The sequence below is a fragment of the Melozone crissalis genome, unplaced genomic scaffold, assembly GCF_028551555.1.
Source record: "Melozone crissalis strain CALT ecotype California unplaced genomic scaffold, PUWL_Pcris_2 ptg000042l_1, whole genome shotgun sequence".
Lineage (NCBI taxonomy): Eukaryota > Metazoa > Chordata > Aves > Passeriformes > Passerellidae > Melozone > Melozone crissalis.
In genome coordinates, this window is record NW_026535820.1 from 21,815,212 (window position 1) to 21,833,250 (window position 18,039).

The 18,039-nt window shown below is 40.4% G+C and overlaps 1 protein-coding gene across 4 annotated transcripts in view; it reads right to left on the bottom strand.

Moving 5' to 3' along the window:
* Nucleotides 1–2,553: 2,553 nt before the first annotated feature.
* Nucleotides 2,554–18,039, bottom strand: part of PPP4R1 (protein phosphatase 4 regulatory subunit 1) — a 62,847-nt gene continuing 47,361 nt past the window's right edge. For all 4 annotated transcript variants that reach the window (XM_054284684.1, XM_054284682.1, XM_054284685.1 and 1 more), the window contains 9 exons: nucleotides 15,032–15,207; nucleotides 10,863–10,958; nucleotides 9,115–9,300; nucleotides 7,474–7,635; nucleotides 6,880–6,980; nucleotides 6,400–6,520; nucleotides 6,169–6,303; nucleotides 5,209–5,350; nucleotides 2,554–3,646 (listed from right to left, as the gene is read on the bottom strand). In XM_054284684.1, coding sequence (XP_054140659.1) covers nucleotides 3,483–3,646; nucleotides 5,209–5,350; nucleotides 6,169–6,303; nucleotides 6,400–6,520; nucleotides 6,880–6,980; nucleotides 7,474–7,635; nucleotides 9,115–9,300; nucleotides 10,863–10,958; nucleotides 15,032–15,207 — 1,283 coding nt within the window. In that variant the 3' untranslated portion in view covers nucleotides 2,554–3,482. The remainder of the gene's footprint in view (nucleotides 3,647–5,208; nucleotides 5,351–6,168; nucleotides 6,304–6,399; nucleotides 6,521–6,879; nucleotides 6,981–7,473; nucleotides 7,636–9,114; nucleotides 9,301–10,862; nucleotides 10,959–15,031; nucleotides 15,208–18,039) is intronic.

The following is an 18,039-nucleotide window of genomic DNA, read 5'->3' on the forward strand; positions in this document are numbered from 1 at the left end:
TCCTGCCCCTCCACTCCCAATTCCAATCAGTTCCTCTGCAGCCTGACTTCTGGCAGTACAGGGACAAGGGGCTGAGCACTAAAAAGGCTGTAACAAGGACCCTGCTGTTCTCTTGTCCTAATGAACCCTTGCGGCCAGGAACTTGTGCAGCAGCCATCTGGGACATTCAGAGCAGAAAAATCCCAATTTCCAAGCCTTGCTCATGTCTTGGTTATAAACAAACCCCCCCTCTACAGAGTTGCAGACATTTGCCAGTTTTACTGGCATGAAATCTGCAGGCAAGTGTGGTGAGGAAATGGCCATACCAAATCCTGATGGGTCCCTGGGAGGAGAAACAACTGAAGGGAGAGAAGCTGGTGTGGAAAACAGCAAGTGGGAGTAAGGCAGCACTGCAAGCAGGACATGGGAATAAAAGGAGTTTCCTGTGAAGAATTCTCATGAAAAAAATGCAAGATGAGTGAGCCAAAAGATTAAATGGCAAACAGTGAAAATTGCCTGTGAAGAACCAATCTGGTATTCCAGCAAGCAGGTGAAAGTCGAGTGATGATAGAGCTTTTGAAAACCATGAACCAACAGATGGCAACTTAGGAGCCACCTCCCTTTCTGCTCAGGAAATCCTGACCAAAAGAGAAATGAACTGAGGTACAGAGTTCAAATCTTTCTTCAGGAAGGGCACCCAGGAGGTAATTCAGCAGGATGTCTGGCAGCATCCCCTGACACTGCTCCACAGAAGAACCAGCGCCCTTTAGCAGTGCTCAGAACAAGGATGCACACTTCCCCAAACCCCATATCCTCAGGGAAACAATGAAGATTGAACTATTGGCACTACTAACACTGCTGGCATGAGAAAATCCCTTATCAGAGTTCAGCAAGAGAGTCCACATCCCTCAGGCTGTAGATCAAATGCTTCAGGGAAATGCTGACAATAAAGCAAGGCTTTTCTTCCCCTCTGCTTCTTGGGAATCATCAAACAGAGCAGAAAAGAAAGGGATGGCTCCATGACAGGCTGGGTGGAGGAGAAAGGACAAAGCCATTTCTCCTCTCCACTGGAGATGATATGTAGCTGTTACATGAAAGGGAGGCTCAGGCACTCTGAAACTGGAAACACTCAAGTCTTCCTTAGGAAAAGCTTCAAACACTCTGATTCCTAGGCCTGAGCCACTACTGCATGAATAAAGCATCCAGAAGTTCTGTCTCATTTTTCAACATAGAAGTGTTTTACCTTGAAGTAACTAGAAAATAAAGGGATCAGATATAATCCATTTTACTGGACTAGTGGAAGAGTACATGAGTGGTGTGATGGAAATAGTTAATTTCAGACTCCAAACACTGGGATTTAAACCCCAATACTCCTCCAGTGAACACTGTGCTCCATTCACAGTCAAGAGCATGGCCTGGACCATCCTCTGGTCTCAACAGGTCCTGTTCACACACAATTCATCTGCAACTTAATTGCCACACACAAGGCAAAAAACCTCTCAGATGATGGGATTTCTGTTCTCTGAACAAAATGGAGAAATCAACTGCACTTCAATGCATATTGCTGAAATGGGAACCACCTGGCCTGGGAGAAGATGAGTCACTCTCAGGTGCTCTCCTTGGGGCAGCAGGGAGAGCAGCACTGCTCCCTGCTTCCACACAGCCTGCTGCCATCCACAGCACTGTCACCCTGCCTACTCCTCCAGGGATTTTGCCAATTTTGGAAAGAGATATGCATAGCAAAAAAAAAAAAAAAAAAAAAAAAAAAAAAATTGTATTAAAAATCGACACCAAAAAAGCAGATGAAAAACACACATCTACAAAAAGTAATAAATAAAGAAATCCCGCAAAAATCCTCAAACACAAAAGAAAAAAAACTCTGCAATTTAGAAAATCAAACTTACCCAAAAAAACTCCAAACTCACCATGGCCGTGCTAAGGAGTACAAAAACAGCCTCTGGGGAGCAAATAGCAACTTTCTGTTTACAAGAGAAGAAACTGCAGAATAATCTATTTTCCAAAAAACAGGAGATGAAAAAAAGATATCCCCCTAAGGCTCAACTGCCAGGGCATCAGGTACCTGACTGATAAGTGAAAATGTTCTGCTAAAATACATCAAAGATAAGCTGCCACAGCCATTTCTACTTCCTCGGGGGACAAAAGCTTCACACACTTTGGGTTCTGCAGGCTGGAAGAAAGGTGATTTAAGGAAGTTCTCCCTGGAAGACACAGAAGGAGATACTGGATCAGTAATTTTAAATGAGAGGAAAGGAAAGCAGTCAATGGACTGCAGGCAGGTTAAGGGCAGTCTGGACTCACAGTTTTCTGTAAATCTGACTGAGGTGCATGTTCAGACTTACTTCCAGCCAAGACGACACTTCAGGCTGGAGGCAACAGGCTCCCAAGCAAAAGGGACACTTGGAAGAATCCAGCAAAACCTCAACAATACGGTCAAAGTACATCTGTGCTGTAGCATATTCCATCTCAAAATGCAGAATTCTTCAGGATCATTAAGCAAACCCCTTGCCCCTGAAATAGCCACCACAGTGTAGAAAACTGAACGAAAAAGTCCACTTAAATTTCAAACTTATTTTTTTAATGTCTTAAAAAGGTCACAAGATTTCTTTCCATCTTATTAATAAATTTTATTTGGACAAGTAGAGAACAACTTGTATCACAACAGCTTTTAAACAACATGATTAGACTGCAGCACTCCAAGGAGGCTCACAGATATGTACAGTATATGAAGAAAAAAGTTGCACCTTCAGAGCTGATCATGATCAAGTTAAAAATACCTGACTTAAAGTACATGTGCTAATAAATTTCCTTTAGGTCATGACCAGCATGAAAATAATTAGGACACAGGTACTCAGCAAAGTTTTCTGCTAATGGATACAGCAATATGCTGCATTTAAGGATTAAAATCAGATTCTAGTTTAGTGTTAGCACTGAGCCCTTAAGAGAAATCCAAATTTCTACTTTTCCCATTTACAAACATCAAAGCTATTCCCACTTAAGGGTGTGCCCAGCTGCACACAAATCAAGTCCTTGACTGATAAAAACTTTAGCTCTAATACTGGAGGTCTCAGTCCCTGTACAAACTCGCCTCTCTGGCCATCCTGCCCATCAGCTGCTACAGAAAATACTTGCTAAGTTAACTCCTCAGGAGAAACAATGCAGGTCTCTGGAAATCATCACATCCTTTCTACAATGAAAATGATCTGCCAATTCAAGTTTCATTTGTTCAGGAAGACAGAAGATTTAAGGCTTCGGTGGCAAAAATAATCCTCTGAGCAGTGTTTTTCTAAAGTCAAGCTGACACAGGTATCTTTACTTTGCCTTGACTTAAAATCCCTGGTTATCAGGTTTAGATAACATCCACCTGTTAAATCTGGCAAGAAATCCCTCCTTCCAAAGAGGTTGCTCTAAATCAACCATTTTAGAAGCATTTGAGGATAGTTGGTTTAATTTTTTTTTTTTTTAATTATAGCAACATTGGGAACTTAGTAAGTTGATGAAGCAGTGCTCATGGCATCATCTGCAATTTTGGTACTGGCAGGGTGGATGCTTGCAAAATACTTGACATCACTGTCACCATCCATTTGAAGAGCCATAATTGTTTGTTCCACAGCTTCTTGGTGAGAGTTGGCAGAATTCAGGAAATACTCTGTAAGAGAAAATGCACAAAACTTACAGGAGGAAAGGGCAGCAGATACTTCAATGCCAGCCTCAGCATACCCCGTGAGACACAAAATTTCAGAGGACAGTGCACTCTTACAGTCCTGGAATATCTGAGCAGGCACACAAGACACTTCCAAATATACCTAAGAATTCACCTTAAAAATCATTTAATGTTTCAGAGTACAGTTGCTCTAATGATGTTGCACAAGTACAGGATTTCTACAGCCCTTCAGTATAAAAGGGTGCCAAACTCCATGGCCAAAGAGGAAGGAAAAGCCTGGTACAACTCCAGATGAGAGTGCTTGTATTTGTGACAGAGGAAAGACACCATCAACCCATGGCCATGCCACTCCATTTCCCTGCCAGCCCTGCCAAGTAATTATCAAATGATAGATCTAAGATAACATGAAATAAGAGTGGAAGAAGTTCCAACATTCGACATAAGGTGCAAAAAAGCAATGTAACTACAAATGGCTCACAGGAAGATTAGTTGAGATCTGAGGTTTAAAAACTCCTGAACTGAGTTTTTAAACCTGCCTTCCCCAACCTATCCACCCTCCCTAATCATACACAGAACACCTCTGAGGCAGAGACTACCTGCCATAAGTTTACATAGTGGCAATGCAGAATGAAGGTGCACTATCCATGTGCGGGACACAAAAACACCAATGCCACATGAGAGCAGGAAGAACAGTGACATCCTTGGCACAGTTAACAGAAGATAAATCTGCCCATCAGCTGATCCATCTCAGCTGCCTCCATATGCTTCCTCAGTCAGCATGCACAAGGCAGCTCCCAACAGCTCAGCAGTCCTCAAGCCATGGTGCTGAGAGTGGAAGTGACCAGAAATGGATGAAGTATTCCAAAATGGATACTCAGCTGTCTTAGAAAATAGCCTAATACTTCTAATGCTGATTTTCTTTGCTTTGCTTAACAGTGCTTTGGGCTCTGAGCACTGCTGACTCTTCTGGCACCTGCAATGCACTGGGGATGCTTTCCTAAGCACACTCTGCAATTTGAGAGTTGCATGTCTTATTTCCCTGAAGATAATCCAGAGAAGCTTTCTTCCCACTGCTACCATAAAATACAAAGCCCAAACAACAGCCATCTCTTCTCCCCCAGTGAGAAAAAACAAATGGTAGTTTATATTTGTGTATATTTTTCTGTCTTATTACACAGAACATCAACTTTTTTATTTTCTAAACTAAATAAAGGGCACTGTTCAACAATTTCACAGATGCTAGTTGCTCACTTGTGCTTTCTGATGACACCTCTACCAAGTAGCCCATTCATGGAAAATGACACCAAAGGAACAGGCTGGCATATGAGCAAGAACTCATTTCCTCAGCACTACACAACTGCAGGTTGTACACCACAACAGGGTCATAGCTTCATGTCAGCCAAGGTAACAGCTCACATCAAAGAGACGGTAAAAGCAACAGCAGCCCACATCTGATGTTGCTTCTTCTTTCCCACTTGAATTTAGGAAAACTGAGGGACAAAAAACCCCTGTGCAGTCAGCCCATTGCAACTCTTTCTGCCACTAACCTTTCTCCAAAAGGGTTTGCTTCAATGTTTTTGCGAGCAGGACTCGAACATTTGGAACCTTGTCAGATGCCAAGTGCAGTAAATGTGGCAACAGATGCACAGCAAACTGGTCCATGGGCAGGCAGTCATCTTCACTGATACTCTGGCAGGAACACAGAGGCAATTTCATTACATTTCAGCACAGGGAGGATGAAATCTCAACACATAATCAGAAACCTGGAACTCCCTTTTTTCCCTTTTATTTATTTTAATCACTGTACCACTTGAGAACAGGAGAGAAAAGCAGAAGATCTTTACAATCCTTCTCACAGTTAATTTAGTCTTTGTTTAAACTAGAGACAAAAACGGTTAATAGCAATAACAATTCTCTAAATAAGCTCAAAGCTCACATTTCTCCAAACACTTCAAAGAACTGTCCACCTGGGCAGGAACCACAGTGGCTCCCAGTCTGCACCTCTGCTACAGCCTCCAAATTTGACCATTTCCTTGGGATCCCAGCTAGTTTCAACTCCTGTTTGTTTTGCTGAGAATGCACTGGCTTTGACCAAGCTGCACAAGCTGACTGAAGAGGTACAGGCAGCACCTACTCATTGATTTCTAAAGATTTATTACACCAATCTCATTTCATGCTGAGCAACAAAGTAGCTTCCCAACTCAGAGATTATTTTGCTATACTTGTGCTCTATATTCAATATCAGATTTGATGACCTGGTGCTAATTTGCTGAGCTAAAGATGCAGTCAAGCTCGCCTATGGAGAAACAGAGAAAAAAACAGCCATGAAACCATTCCCTTGGAAACAATGCTCTCAAATATTCACCAATATAGTGCCAATGGACAGCTGGAGAGTTCCAGTCCCCTTAATTCTGATCACCACCACCACCACTCCAACAAAAACAAAAAGCAAACAAACAAATCAACTTCCCCAAAACCCCCAGAACAGAAATGAAAAGACATTTCACCTGGCAAATAAAGACAAAAGTCTGCCGACCAGACCATTTGTGGCATCTACAGAACTTTTCAACAAGTTCATTCATGAGGTCTATCACAAAGGTTGGTGTTGAAGCCATGTACAGCTTTTTTACCATTTCACTAACCTTGAAGAAATAAGAAGGAACAAAAAAGTAAATTAAAAAATTACCCCCACCAACACTCAGAAGTCTGACACCCTAAATTTATGTAGATTGCTTTACCAGCTTGTAGGAAATCCAGCGGACAGAGGACACTTTGTCTGCACAGAGGTTGAACGCAATGGGCCGCAGGTAGTCATAGATGTCCCTGGCACTGTACAGGTCCAGGAGCAAAATCAGCTGCCTACAAGATGGAAGAACAACCAAAGACAGTGTGTCACAGTAAGAAAAAAGGCAGCTGAACTGAGTACCATCATTTATAGGACAACACTTATCAAATATGCAATGTGGACATAATGAAGGTACTGGGAAGCAAAAATCTATTTTTTAGTGCCATCATCTTGAATGTGGGTAACTTGCAAATATCAAACTAACAATACAACTACTGGGAATTTCTAAGCAAGGGGGACATATGGAGGAGGAGAAGGATCATCTACTAATCAAAAATTAAATTAGGAATAACACTGAAAAACATCTATGATATGATTTTCACATTTTTAAATATCCACGACAATAAAAATAATCATTCTGAAAAGCACATACTCAGCCAACTCAGCACGGAAACGCCAGTTCCTGCTGTTATCAGTCACCAGGAATTCCTGAAGCTGATAAAGATACTCTCGTCTTTTGTCAACATGAAGAAGCTGAAACAGTAAATACAAACTTACATAAAGAGCTACAGGCTACAATCAGCAGACAGAACAAGAGCTTTAAATACAACTAATGAAACACTCTCTTTATTTAAAAAAAACCTTTAATCTTTAGCAACAGTGTTGCATTCCTGGGCAAAACTGTGTAATGCCAAAGACTAAAATCACATGGGGCACTACTGAAAGGAAAATGTGACAAGCCTTTTCTTTTACTCTAAGAAAGGAGGTGTCAATAGTAAAGATAGTTTTACGATTTGTGTCTCTCAGCTCCAGAAATGAGGCAGTTACAAAGAAACCTCTACAGAAATTTGACAAGTAAGTCGTGTAGGCAGATTAGAGCAAAAAAAAATCATATACTGAATAAACATGAACAAAGCTCTTCAGAGAAAATCAAGTAGCAGCAACACAGATCTCTTGCAACATATATCCCAGTATTCAACAGATACCTAACTCCCACAGAGTTACATGGGTAGGGACACAGACATACCTTCAGGAAGTCATGCAAGTGCTTAAGCACACCTATCCTCACTTCATCTAGGTCCTTCAAAAAGCCATTGAAGACAGGAACTAAATCTCCAGCTGTAAGCTGATCTCCAAGGATGACAGCAAGCTCATGTATGGAAAATGCCAGTGTCCGCCGAACCTTCCACTGCAACACAAACAAATCAGTGTTATTGATCCAAAGGGCTCCAGGCAAACCTGAGGGTCAGTATCCAAGCTGGACTCCCAGCAAATTCCACTACTTACAAATATCCTTAAAGTACCTCATGTAACAACTGAATATTACACTGCAAATTTAAAATGAAAAAAAAAAAAGGAAAATTGAAGAGAAGACAAATGACAAGGTATCATTTCTGCCACCTCCACATCAAGGAACTATTCAGATATAAGTAATCAAAATATTTTAATTTGCCTGGTGCCAGGAAGCAAAATAGTATTCCTGACATCAGTGCTCTTGCACACATTACTTTCTGCTTTAAATTCTTCAGCATAAATTAGTTTCATGCTACTATTGTCTCATTCTATTTTTAAAATTAAAATGAGTAAGACATATATCCCACAATATTTCAGCTGGGATATTTTAGCTTCCATAATAGGTACAGTTTCTTCCACACTTGGTGCCCAGCAGCCCAAGGACCAGTGGAGCTATCAGACACCCTAAATTGAGGGCACATTGTTTAATTTGAGAATTATTTCAAAAAAGTCTTTTAAAAATAAAATAGTATCTATTCTTTAGCCAGCACTTTCCAATTAGCATGGGCACTGCTCTTTTGCCCTGGTTTGGTGATCCAATCGTAATTCAGATTAGACTGGTGATAAATTCCGGACACTTCTGCACACAGAGCAATTTGTTTTTACTTGAGTTTTAAATTATTAGCTGGTTGTTTTTAATGGCTGCAAAGGGGCCTGGAAAACATGAGCAATTGCCATGTATAAAATTACTCACAATGTATCACTGAGAACTGCTGCTCTGACAGAGCAAGCAGCAAGTTCAAGAGAGGTGAAGCAGTCTGAGAATATTTAAAAAAATAAAAAGAGCATCTCCAAAAAAGGAAACAAAGGAGGTCTGGGAAACAACTGTAAACCACAAAACGCAGAAAGCCACCTCCTTACCACCTGACAACAAGGAAAATGCTGCTGTTTCCAGGATTTGTTTTTAAAGCAGCAGTGCTGCTGCATGGTGATAGCGATGTTATTCCTGTATGACTAACTGGATGTGGCACCAAAGCCTGGTGTGAGGCTGACTCACCGAGCTCCAGACATGCCTGCAGGGGCATGTCTGCTCACACAGCAGCACGGCCCAAATTCTCAAACCTAGGAGGCTCCCAGACACTGCCATAAGATCTCAAGCATGCACAGGAAATCAGAAACCTGTCCTCATTTTCCTACTGGAGATCCATCTCCCACTCTAACCTGCCCATTTCTTTACTACCTGAGCACCACACCCACTGCTTCCTCTAAAACAACCACTGCACCATCATTCCTTGTAGAATAACACCAGGGATGGAAAGCTCTGTGTGGAAAGCACAGCAGCCCAACATCCAGCGAACAAGAGAAACCACTACAGAGGTTGCAATTAGTCTTTGTCACATCTCACAACTTCAGACTGTTCACTGCTTGAGCTCACCTGCATGTCAGAGGCCAGAGTCTCGTAGGTGTCCTTCAGGCAGTGCCAGTTCTGCCTGCCCAGGGTCAGAGCCACGCCGGGCAGGCTGTAGGCGCAGTGCTTGGCAATCTCAGTGTCCACTGTTTGTGCGCGGGACGGATCAGTCATGGACAGATACTGATCCAGCAAGGCTTGAGGTACAACATCCTGCAGCAGGAGAAAGGCACAGCACACACACCACTTTCACTTACTCCTCATAAGGCTCACTATCATTCCAGGGCACTCTTTTTCCCTCACAACTACAGAATACTATTTAATTACAGTGTCTTAATAAGAGCACAACCCTGTTCTTCTAAGCCTTCTGATGTTTACATTTTTGTAATGGAGTTTCTCACGCATTTTTCATGTAAATAATGATTGTTTTGCATTCCTTTCTAGAGGAAGAGAAATCTGATGGACTGTTGGTTTGACCAGTGTGGTTGGAGAGGTGGTGACTTCATCCTCCAATCCATGGTCACTCTTGAAAGTCTATAAATATTGGAGCCCGAAATAAACTACGCTCTTTTTACCTTAGACCTTTCAGCTTCTGCGTGCCATTCATTCTGTGTCCTATTCTGACACACAACAGTTTTGTATGTGCTAAGTTCCACCAAAAGGTTCCAAAGGAACAATAACATGACTAGGGGCTATTTGAAAACACACAGATCAACTCAAGAGAGCAGCAAATGGACAAGTCTCCTTAGGGAGTCTAGGAAATGGAAAGACTGCATTCTACCCTTTGCAAACATTCAGGCTCACATGTTGTGCAAATTGGCCATTTTACGTCATCCATAAAGGCAGGTTAAACAGCAAATGATGTGACTTGCTCAAAAAAACCTTTCCTAATTCTCTCAAAATCTTGAAAAGGTGGAGAGAAGAAAACTAAATTAAAATGCCTTGGGAAGCAGGGAAGGGGAGGGAGCAGACTACAGTGTGTTCAATACTGCTTCCAAACTCCCTGGACACTCAACAGGGAGAAAGAGGCTTCTCTGGAGACAGAGAGATCTGTGGTGAAGAACTATCCCTCTGTCCACTGAGGAATCAAATCATCTGAACCAAAATTCTGTGAGAACCTCTTTACTACTGCCTTTGCTTCAGCTGTGTCAGGGACTGACTCTATGAAGGGGTGCACAAGAGCATTGCCTAACACAGCTGCTGAATAGCTCCATGGACAAGAACAAGCCAGGGACTGAGATTCGCACTCAAGGAGTCACACTGATGCACAGTGGCAATGTAATGTTGTTCCAGACTATGGAACAACAGACACTTGATTCCTTTTGGAAAAAAAACCAGAGGCAGTTCTAGTTTAATGAAACACTTTCAAAACTGTTCTGCAAAAAGCTATCAAGGGGTGGGGGTGGTTCCTCTCAAAACATGTAATAAAAAACCTATCCTGTTTCCTCAATAACCTAAGTCCCACTACAGCATGGTTCCCATTGAAAACTAAACCAAATTAAACAGAGCCTGAAGATCTGTGACAACTGTTATCTCATGTCAAAATAATATTGTTATCTCATGCATAAATGTAACAGAAACAATTGCTAAATGAAGCCATTGACTCTGGAAACAAGGACTAATTTAAAACTACTTAATTAAGAGGTATTTAATAGAAACTAGATCATGTCAGAAATGACTGAATGAAAAAAGGGATAAAGGAAATACCCATACATATTAAAAAAAATTTCACTTATCTGCTACATATAAGAAAACCAGAATTCACTATCATTTACCTGTACTTTGGATTTTCTTTCTTCTTCAGGGCTGAAACTACTGCTGGTACTCAAATCTGAATCATTATGAATATAGTGAAGTGGAGAATCCATACCCTGTGAAAAAAAGAAAATAAAAGGTCACATAAAACACACTCTAAGATTAAACACAAAAGAAACACCAACATCAAGAAGTGCTGTTCTTGCCTCAGAGTCTATTTCTTAGATTAAAGGACTATATGTTTTAATATCAAATACAATTTTCCTGCAGCCCAAAATCAAAAGGTCTGCAAGATAAATCTGCTTTCAATTTCAAACAGAAGCTCCTCTTACTCTGCTCCATTTTGGTTCTTATGGAATGAAAATCACAGAAGAGAAGTACTTTTGAGACAGCATTAATATAAATAACATATGGGTCCCATTGCTTCTCCCCTGAATGGAAAGTAAGAAAACACCTGTAGCTGATTTTGATGGATTTTTTGCTTTGGATTTGTGCTAGAAAATGGTTAAAACAAAGCCACCCTCACACTGAAGAGTAGAACCTCATGAGACTCTCATGCTGTTGCACCCTTCCTGGAGGTGATTATTCTATCATCTTTTCTGGATAAGCTTCACCTTATAGAACTGAGTCCTACTTGGCCACAGCTGCTGACAAGAGTCGTAACTTCTCTCAGCAGTCCTAATAAAATAATTTTCAGCAATCATTTTAGCACCTTGGCCACACATCTGGGCCTTGGGGAGTGGCAGAGGTGTGATGGGCTGCAATAAGTTGTGCTGCTGGGGGGATGCACCAACACTTTCCTTCCAAGTGCAGCTCTCCACATACAATGGCTTCATGTAACAAACCATGAATTTCAAGCAGTATGCAATGAATATCTGAAAAGTACATCAGGCTGCTGTGTGCTGGAACAGGACAAAGGCATTTTTGCTAGATTTGAGCCAAGGTATCCATCTATTCACAAATGCTGCAGGGTGAGCTCCTAGGGTCAACAAAAGCAACAAGAACATGCCTACTTCCACCAGCTGCTCAGATCATTTTGACAACGAGAATTTTCCAGCAAACTACAACCTTCTTCCAAAGAAAGCCTCCAGGATACAATCTGTCTTCCTTGGTTTGACTTCAGACAGTTGCTTTTTCCTTCTCCACAAGCTACTTTCATCTAAGCACTGGGCTGCAATTTTAGCTGCTGAGGTACAATTACAGGTGATAAAGAACAGGCAGAGCTGTGAGGCAATTGCATATCTCTGGCACAGCAGTCCATGTCACCTGTCAGGCTTAGGAAGCAGCAGCAAGAAGGCATTAAAGACCCAAGGAAAGAAGAGATTTGCAAGCAACTCCATAACTAAATGTGTCCAGCAGCACACAGCTCCAACTGTAAAACCTCTGGAGGCTCTGAAAACTATCTCTGCAGGATTTTTAGTTTGACAGTCAATTCCTCCTTCACTCTTTTTTAGTCTTTTGTTTGTCTGGGGGCTTTTCCCCCTTAAAAAGAGATTATTTTCAGCATTGCCTGTCACCAGCTTTGATGTCTGGCAAATCATGGAATTATGAGGCAGCCAGTACACTCCAGCCACAGTGCTTCCATGAGTTGCCAGTTTGCATGGGACCAGAGGTTGGTCAGCCATTCTGTTACTATAAAAGTGAAAGGACTCTATCTCACATTCTCTGCTCAGCTCCAAAAGCTTAAGCTTCAAAAAATCATACTTTGTGGACTGAACCAGTCAAACAACCGAATATAATGGAGGGTGTCAACAGATGGGAACATTTTCACTCAGTCACTTTCAAAGTCAGATATGCATTCCTGAGAGGAAGAGCTTCAGTAGAGAAGGACAGCCATCAGTCAGTATTTAGGTTATGCAGTATCTCCTGAAAATGTAGTTCCATCTTTTCCTATGCACACATCAAACTGAGCATTGCAGAGAGCCAGGACATGAAAATTCAGCAGGGTTTAGTCTAAAAGCTTCTTGTGTACCAAGAATGCAAATCTTTGCCATGGCCTTAATGCATTCTTGTGTACCTCAAACGCAAAATCTTTGCCATGGCCTCTAAGATCTCTAAGGCTAAGCTTCCCTTGGCTGCATAACAAGAGCTCTGGGGTTGTGCTCCAAAGATCTCTGCTCTGTGTTGAGGGTTGCACACCAGGACACCCAAACAAAGAAGAGGCCAGTGTCAGGGATCCATCTCCTCCTGGCATCCATGCTATTCTTATTAGAAACAGGTACTTGTGCCAGACAGGAGTGAGAATATTTTAGCCCAGTTTCCTTTCACCCTCTACCTCTAAATAAAAACAGATTTCAATACACATCCCCTTATCAAACCTTATAAAGAACATAAAACCTAAAAAAAAATAAAAACAGTGCCTCCTGAGAAAAAATAAACAGCTGCCCTCAACAAACAAGCTTCATCATGTCCCAGAAATCTTACTGGTCCACTCTATTACATCATTTATTTTCATTTGACAAGAGAATCTCTCTTTAACTCCTTCATGAACCAGCACAGCTGCCAAAGGACAAGCACACTGTGGTTTTGCTTACTGGAGTATGTGCAGAACTGTGCAGGCTGCATTCAAATATAAAATGCTGGACAGCTTCACTTCCCTCAAGAGTCTGATACCCTACTGACACACTGCTATGCTGAGACTTAAAAGCCTCAAGAAAAGTCAAGAAGAAAAAAACCACCACCACAACAAAACCCCGACCAAAGTAAAAAACCCCAACAACCACCTGTGAAAATCAGAGGTCTCTTCACTGCTAGGGGCAACAGTCTACTTGCTCAACAGATCACAGCTTGATTCCCAGAATTCTAGGTCACCTCTAGAATATCTGCTTACTTGTAAAATGAGGGCTTGATTCAGTGCCAGTAACAAACAAGAAACTGACAGATTAAGAGCATCCTCTTAAAGCACAAAACTGAAACATGCAAAATCAACATATACCAGCAATGTGACTGCTTCTTAAATTTACTATCAGCATTATACTCTGTATACAAAAACATAAAACACAGGAAAAGTCCCTCTGCACAAACACCACCTCCCAAAATTCTTAAGAATGGAGGAAAACTGTAATTTCAGGTAAGCATTAGAAAGACGAGATTCTATAATAAAAAAAGCATTTTGAGCCTGACATAAAGGAATTTGAGGCAGGCTGGTGTTTTTGAAACAAACCACATTTGTATAGTTAAATTATGATTGTGTATCATCAGCAGTAACCATGTAAATGTCATATTCCTGAACCCCTTGTATGTTTTTGGTCTAGATGGTGGTCCAACAGCTTAGAGAATAGTTAATTAAATGCCATCAAGAAACATCACTCTAATTCAAGAAGGATGAAAACATTTTATATTGAACTGGTATTAACTACTAGCCATTTCAAAGATGCTTGTCAAAATTTCATCTGGAAAATACAATTTCAGTAGAATGATTCAACAAATCACTTGCTCTGGTTTTATGGAGCCTATTTTGGAACCATTGCTATCTGCAACCCAACAGCATTTAATACCACCTCAGCTTGTGGCATTACATGCAGTGAATGTAGTGGGTTTGGCCTGACAAAGGAAAGAACAGAAAAGAGTATCAAATGCCAGAACTACAGTCAGGCAGGGAATGGGGAGAAGGGCTGAAGAAGTAAATGCAAAAAACTTCAACATGTTACTGATTGCTAGAATCCTTCAGCAGTTCGCACAACATGTCAGTTGCAGGTCCTCAACTTCTCTGATGCAGACCAGTAAACCACAATGAATCAACTCACAGGGAGCAAAGAGAATGAGAAAAAAGTACCCCATTCTACAGGTTCAGGGAAGGGCACTGGAGAAGAAGATTCACTCATTATGAGTAGGGAATCTATTTTAAGCAAGGCACTTTCACATTAATAAAATGTGGTAGCATTAAAACATCTGCAAATGCAACAGTCACAGAGATTTTAACAGAAATTCTGTAACAGAGATTTTAACAGAAACAGTTTAAAGAATTTACATGGACAAGCACAGAATTGGCAAAAACAAAGGCACCCAGTACAAGTAATTTTATTTTAGTAGCTAGCATTTCAATACCATCCAACAAAAGGGAATGTCACACCAGCCAAAAGTAGAAAGCACTTGGCTGCAATCATCACATGAATGCAAATTACTGCTCTGTTACTGGAGCCCTGAAAATCCTAATGAAAAAAAATGAAGTACAAAACTCTCTTCTTACCTCAACAGTGTCACGAATTAAAGGCACAATGTCACTCAGTATAGGTTTAAAACTTTGCTGGTCATTGATGGTTAGTTCAGTCTGTGAATCTGTTCCCTTGCCAACACTGGCCATTGTCTCTTCTTGAGGATGCAAACTGGATGCTCTGAGTGCAGCAGACAACACCTCCACTTGTGCTGCAGTACACGAAAGAGAAATACATGAGAGACTAAACTGCAATAAAACTTTTAGCAAGTCCAGAGATTCAACTTTTAGACAGAGACTAATTATTTGAAAGATGGCAGAGGAACTACAGGAGAGGTACACCAACTTAAGATCATATTGGTAAATCCCAAACTAGGGACCAATTAAGTGCTAGATTAACACCCCACTCTTTTTCTAGGGTACTCAACCAAACCACAGTGCAATGAAATTTGTCCCTAAAGCTGAAATAAACAAACAAACCCCATGATTCAAGACAAATAAGGAGACCGCTGTTATGGCAGGATCAGCTCTTTAACAATTTTAGCAAATATTAATAGTGCAAATAGTTTTTTGGGGCAGGATAGCCCATGAATATTACAAACTGGGCCGTTTGTGGGAGGTGGGACTAAGAGACAGAGACATGAAATAATTCAAACAAAGATCGAGAACAGTTTTCGTAATACACAAAGGATTTCAGTTCTGAGAGGTTGTTTTCTCCCTCTATATATGTTCATTAAAATCTTACATTTTAATTGCAACTCCAAAGCAAGATCTATATAGAAAGATGCCAGACCCAACATTTCAGCCTTCTTGGATCCTCCAAACAAATAAGAAGGTTGCAATGTGTGATGTTCTCTTATTCATCTAAAAAAGGCATTAGCACTTCATATTCTGCTATCCATTCTTTTGGAAAAGATCCAGCCCTTCTGAGGCTGCTCTGCTTTCCATCCCTCTGTTTACTGCCAATTAGAAAAGGCTTTGTTGAGCAATGCTCCTTGGCTATAGCCTGACCTGAGATCAGATATCAGGGGCAATCTCAGTTGCAAGTGACACAGAATTCAGTGCAGATTAATCTACCCTGCCACTCTCCTCCTCCTCTTCTTTCCAAGAAGGCAGGGAGGAATTATCTCCTCACTTATTAAATTTATCCAGCCATCCGGAAGATCTGTTCCTCATAGATTTTGTCTTTTCCAAGGTTTCTTAAATGTTCACTGTGAAATTACATGACAATCCATATGCTTCTTTTTAATCCCACACTGCCATACTGAACTACAGAATTCTGAATTACTCCCTCCAGCATTTTCAATATTGTTTTTAACAAGTACTAAATAAAGAAAGTTGGACTCATTTGTAGATAGAAGAAATAGATATACAGATATACAGCTGTTACAAGAAACAAAAATTGTTAACTCAGCAAAATCTTAGATTAGAAGCATTAGCAAAATCTAGCAAAAATTGGAAAACACACTGTGGGTTCACATGAGCAGGAATAAAGACAATTTTTTAAAATATGCAATGCTAACTCTCTAACTCTGTCCAATTTCTGATAAAATAACCCAAATATATTCTTGCTGTATTACTCTATTCCTCAACATGAAACAGGAAAAACAAATTGTTAAAAACTTAAAGTATAACCAACATAATACTAATACTTCCACTATAAAACATGTGAAAAATATAGTTTAAATATATATATTATAATTTACATATAAATATATAAAAATAAGGAAATTTACTGTTACTAACATTAATAAGACTGCTACAACCTTACTCTTCAAGTATTACTTCACTAACAATAAACTTGTATACTCTAAGACCCATAAGAATAAAAAAGATCAAGGTTAATAAATTTTCCCAAAACTTAAATGTTAAATAAATCATCTCCAATGCCAGGCAAAATAAGTGGCTATGCTAGGGCAAGAAATGCCTGGCTTATTTCCAAACTATTTTAATTTAGAGAAATCAAACAAGAAAATGGAAAATAATTATATTCTGCTGCACATTGAGACATTTTTCTTGAAGGACAACTTCATGAAAAATGTGCATTCCTCTCACCTTCACTGAAAAGTGAGGAAAGCTTACCCCAACTAGGTAAACACATACTGCTTCAACACTGTTTATGTATTTTCTGAAAAATCCACACAGAGCTAACAAAGATTACTTATAGCAACAAAAGTATCTACAGTATCTATATCTTCCAAGACATATTCCCCACCCATGCCCCACTGTCAGCCTGCATACCTGGACTGCCCTTGCTTAGGGGCTTTAACAGGATGGAGACAACACCTGTCCTGATTTCCTCTGCCTGCCCTAGAAGAAATATGACAAAAATGTGCATTTCCTCAGCTTCTTGTCAATTCTACAATCTCAAAATGTGGGGGTGAAGGACAGGAGAAGCCAAACTCCCAAGGATTTCACTGACTGGCAAGTGCCTTCTTTCAGTGCTTATCTGTGACTTCAGTGCTGCCATTCACTGAAAGGTGAATGTCCTGAAGTCCACAAACATCTCAAGGTCCTTGCTAAAAGAAGAGCCAAGGATCGCTGTGGCTCCTTATCTCTCATGAAGAGATTCCCTACTGACATGAGACAGGCAATGGTTTGCAGACAATCATTTCAAATTCAAGTAAAGGATAAGGCCCTCCTTTTGTGAATGACAGAGAAATGCTTCAAGAAGGGAATCTCTGGCTAACCAATTTTCACAAATACAATCGGTAAAAACTGGAGCGTAAAGGTCAGTTTTGCACATAGCATAGAACTCAGGTAATTGCATTGCTCAGATAAAGTCAATGTTCACTGGAACTTAGACCATCAATTAACTCTTTCTTCAAGTTTTGATTCAGGTGAGATGTATTTTTAAACAAAAAAGTATTTAGTCTTGGCTACTGTACCTGCATCCTAAAATAACTAGTACAATCTAGAAATTCTAAATCACATTTTATCCGTCCTACTGAATTTCCTGGTTTTCAGGAGTTTCTGTCCTTTCAATAAACCTTACTGTTGTTTTCTGTTTCTCCTGATGTTTCACTAGAAGACATTGATGTTTC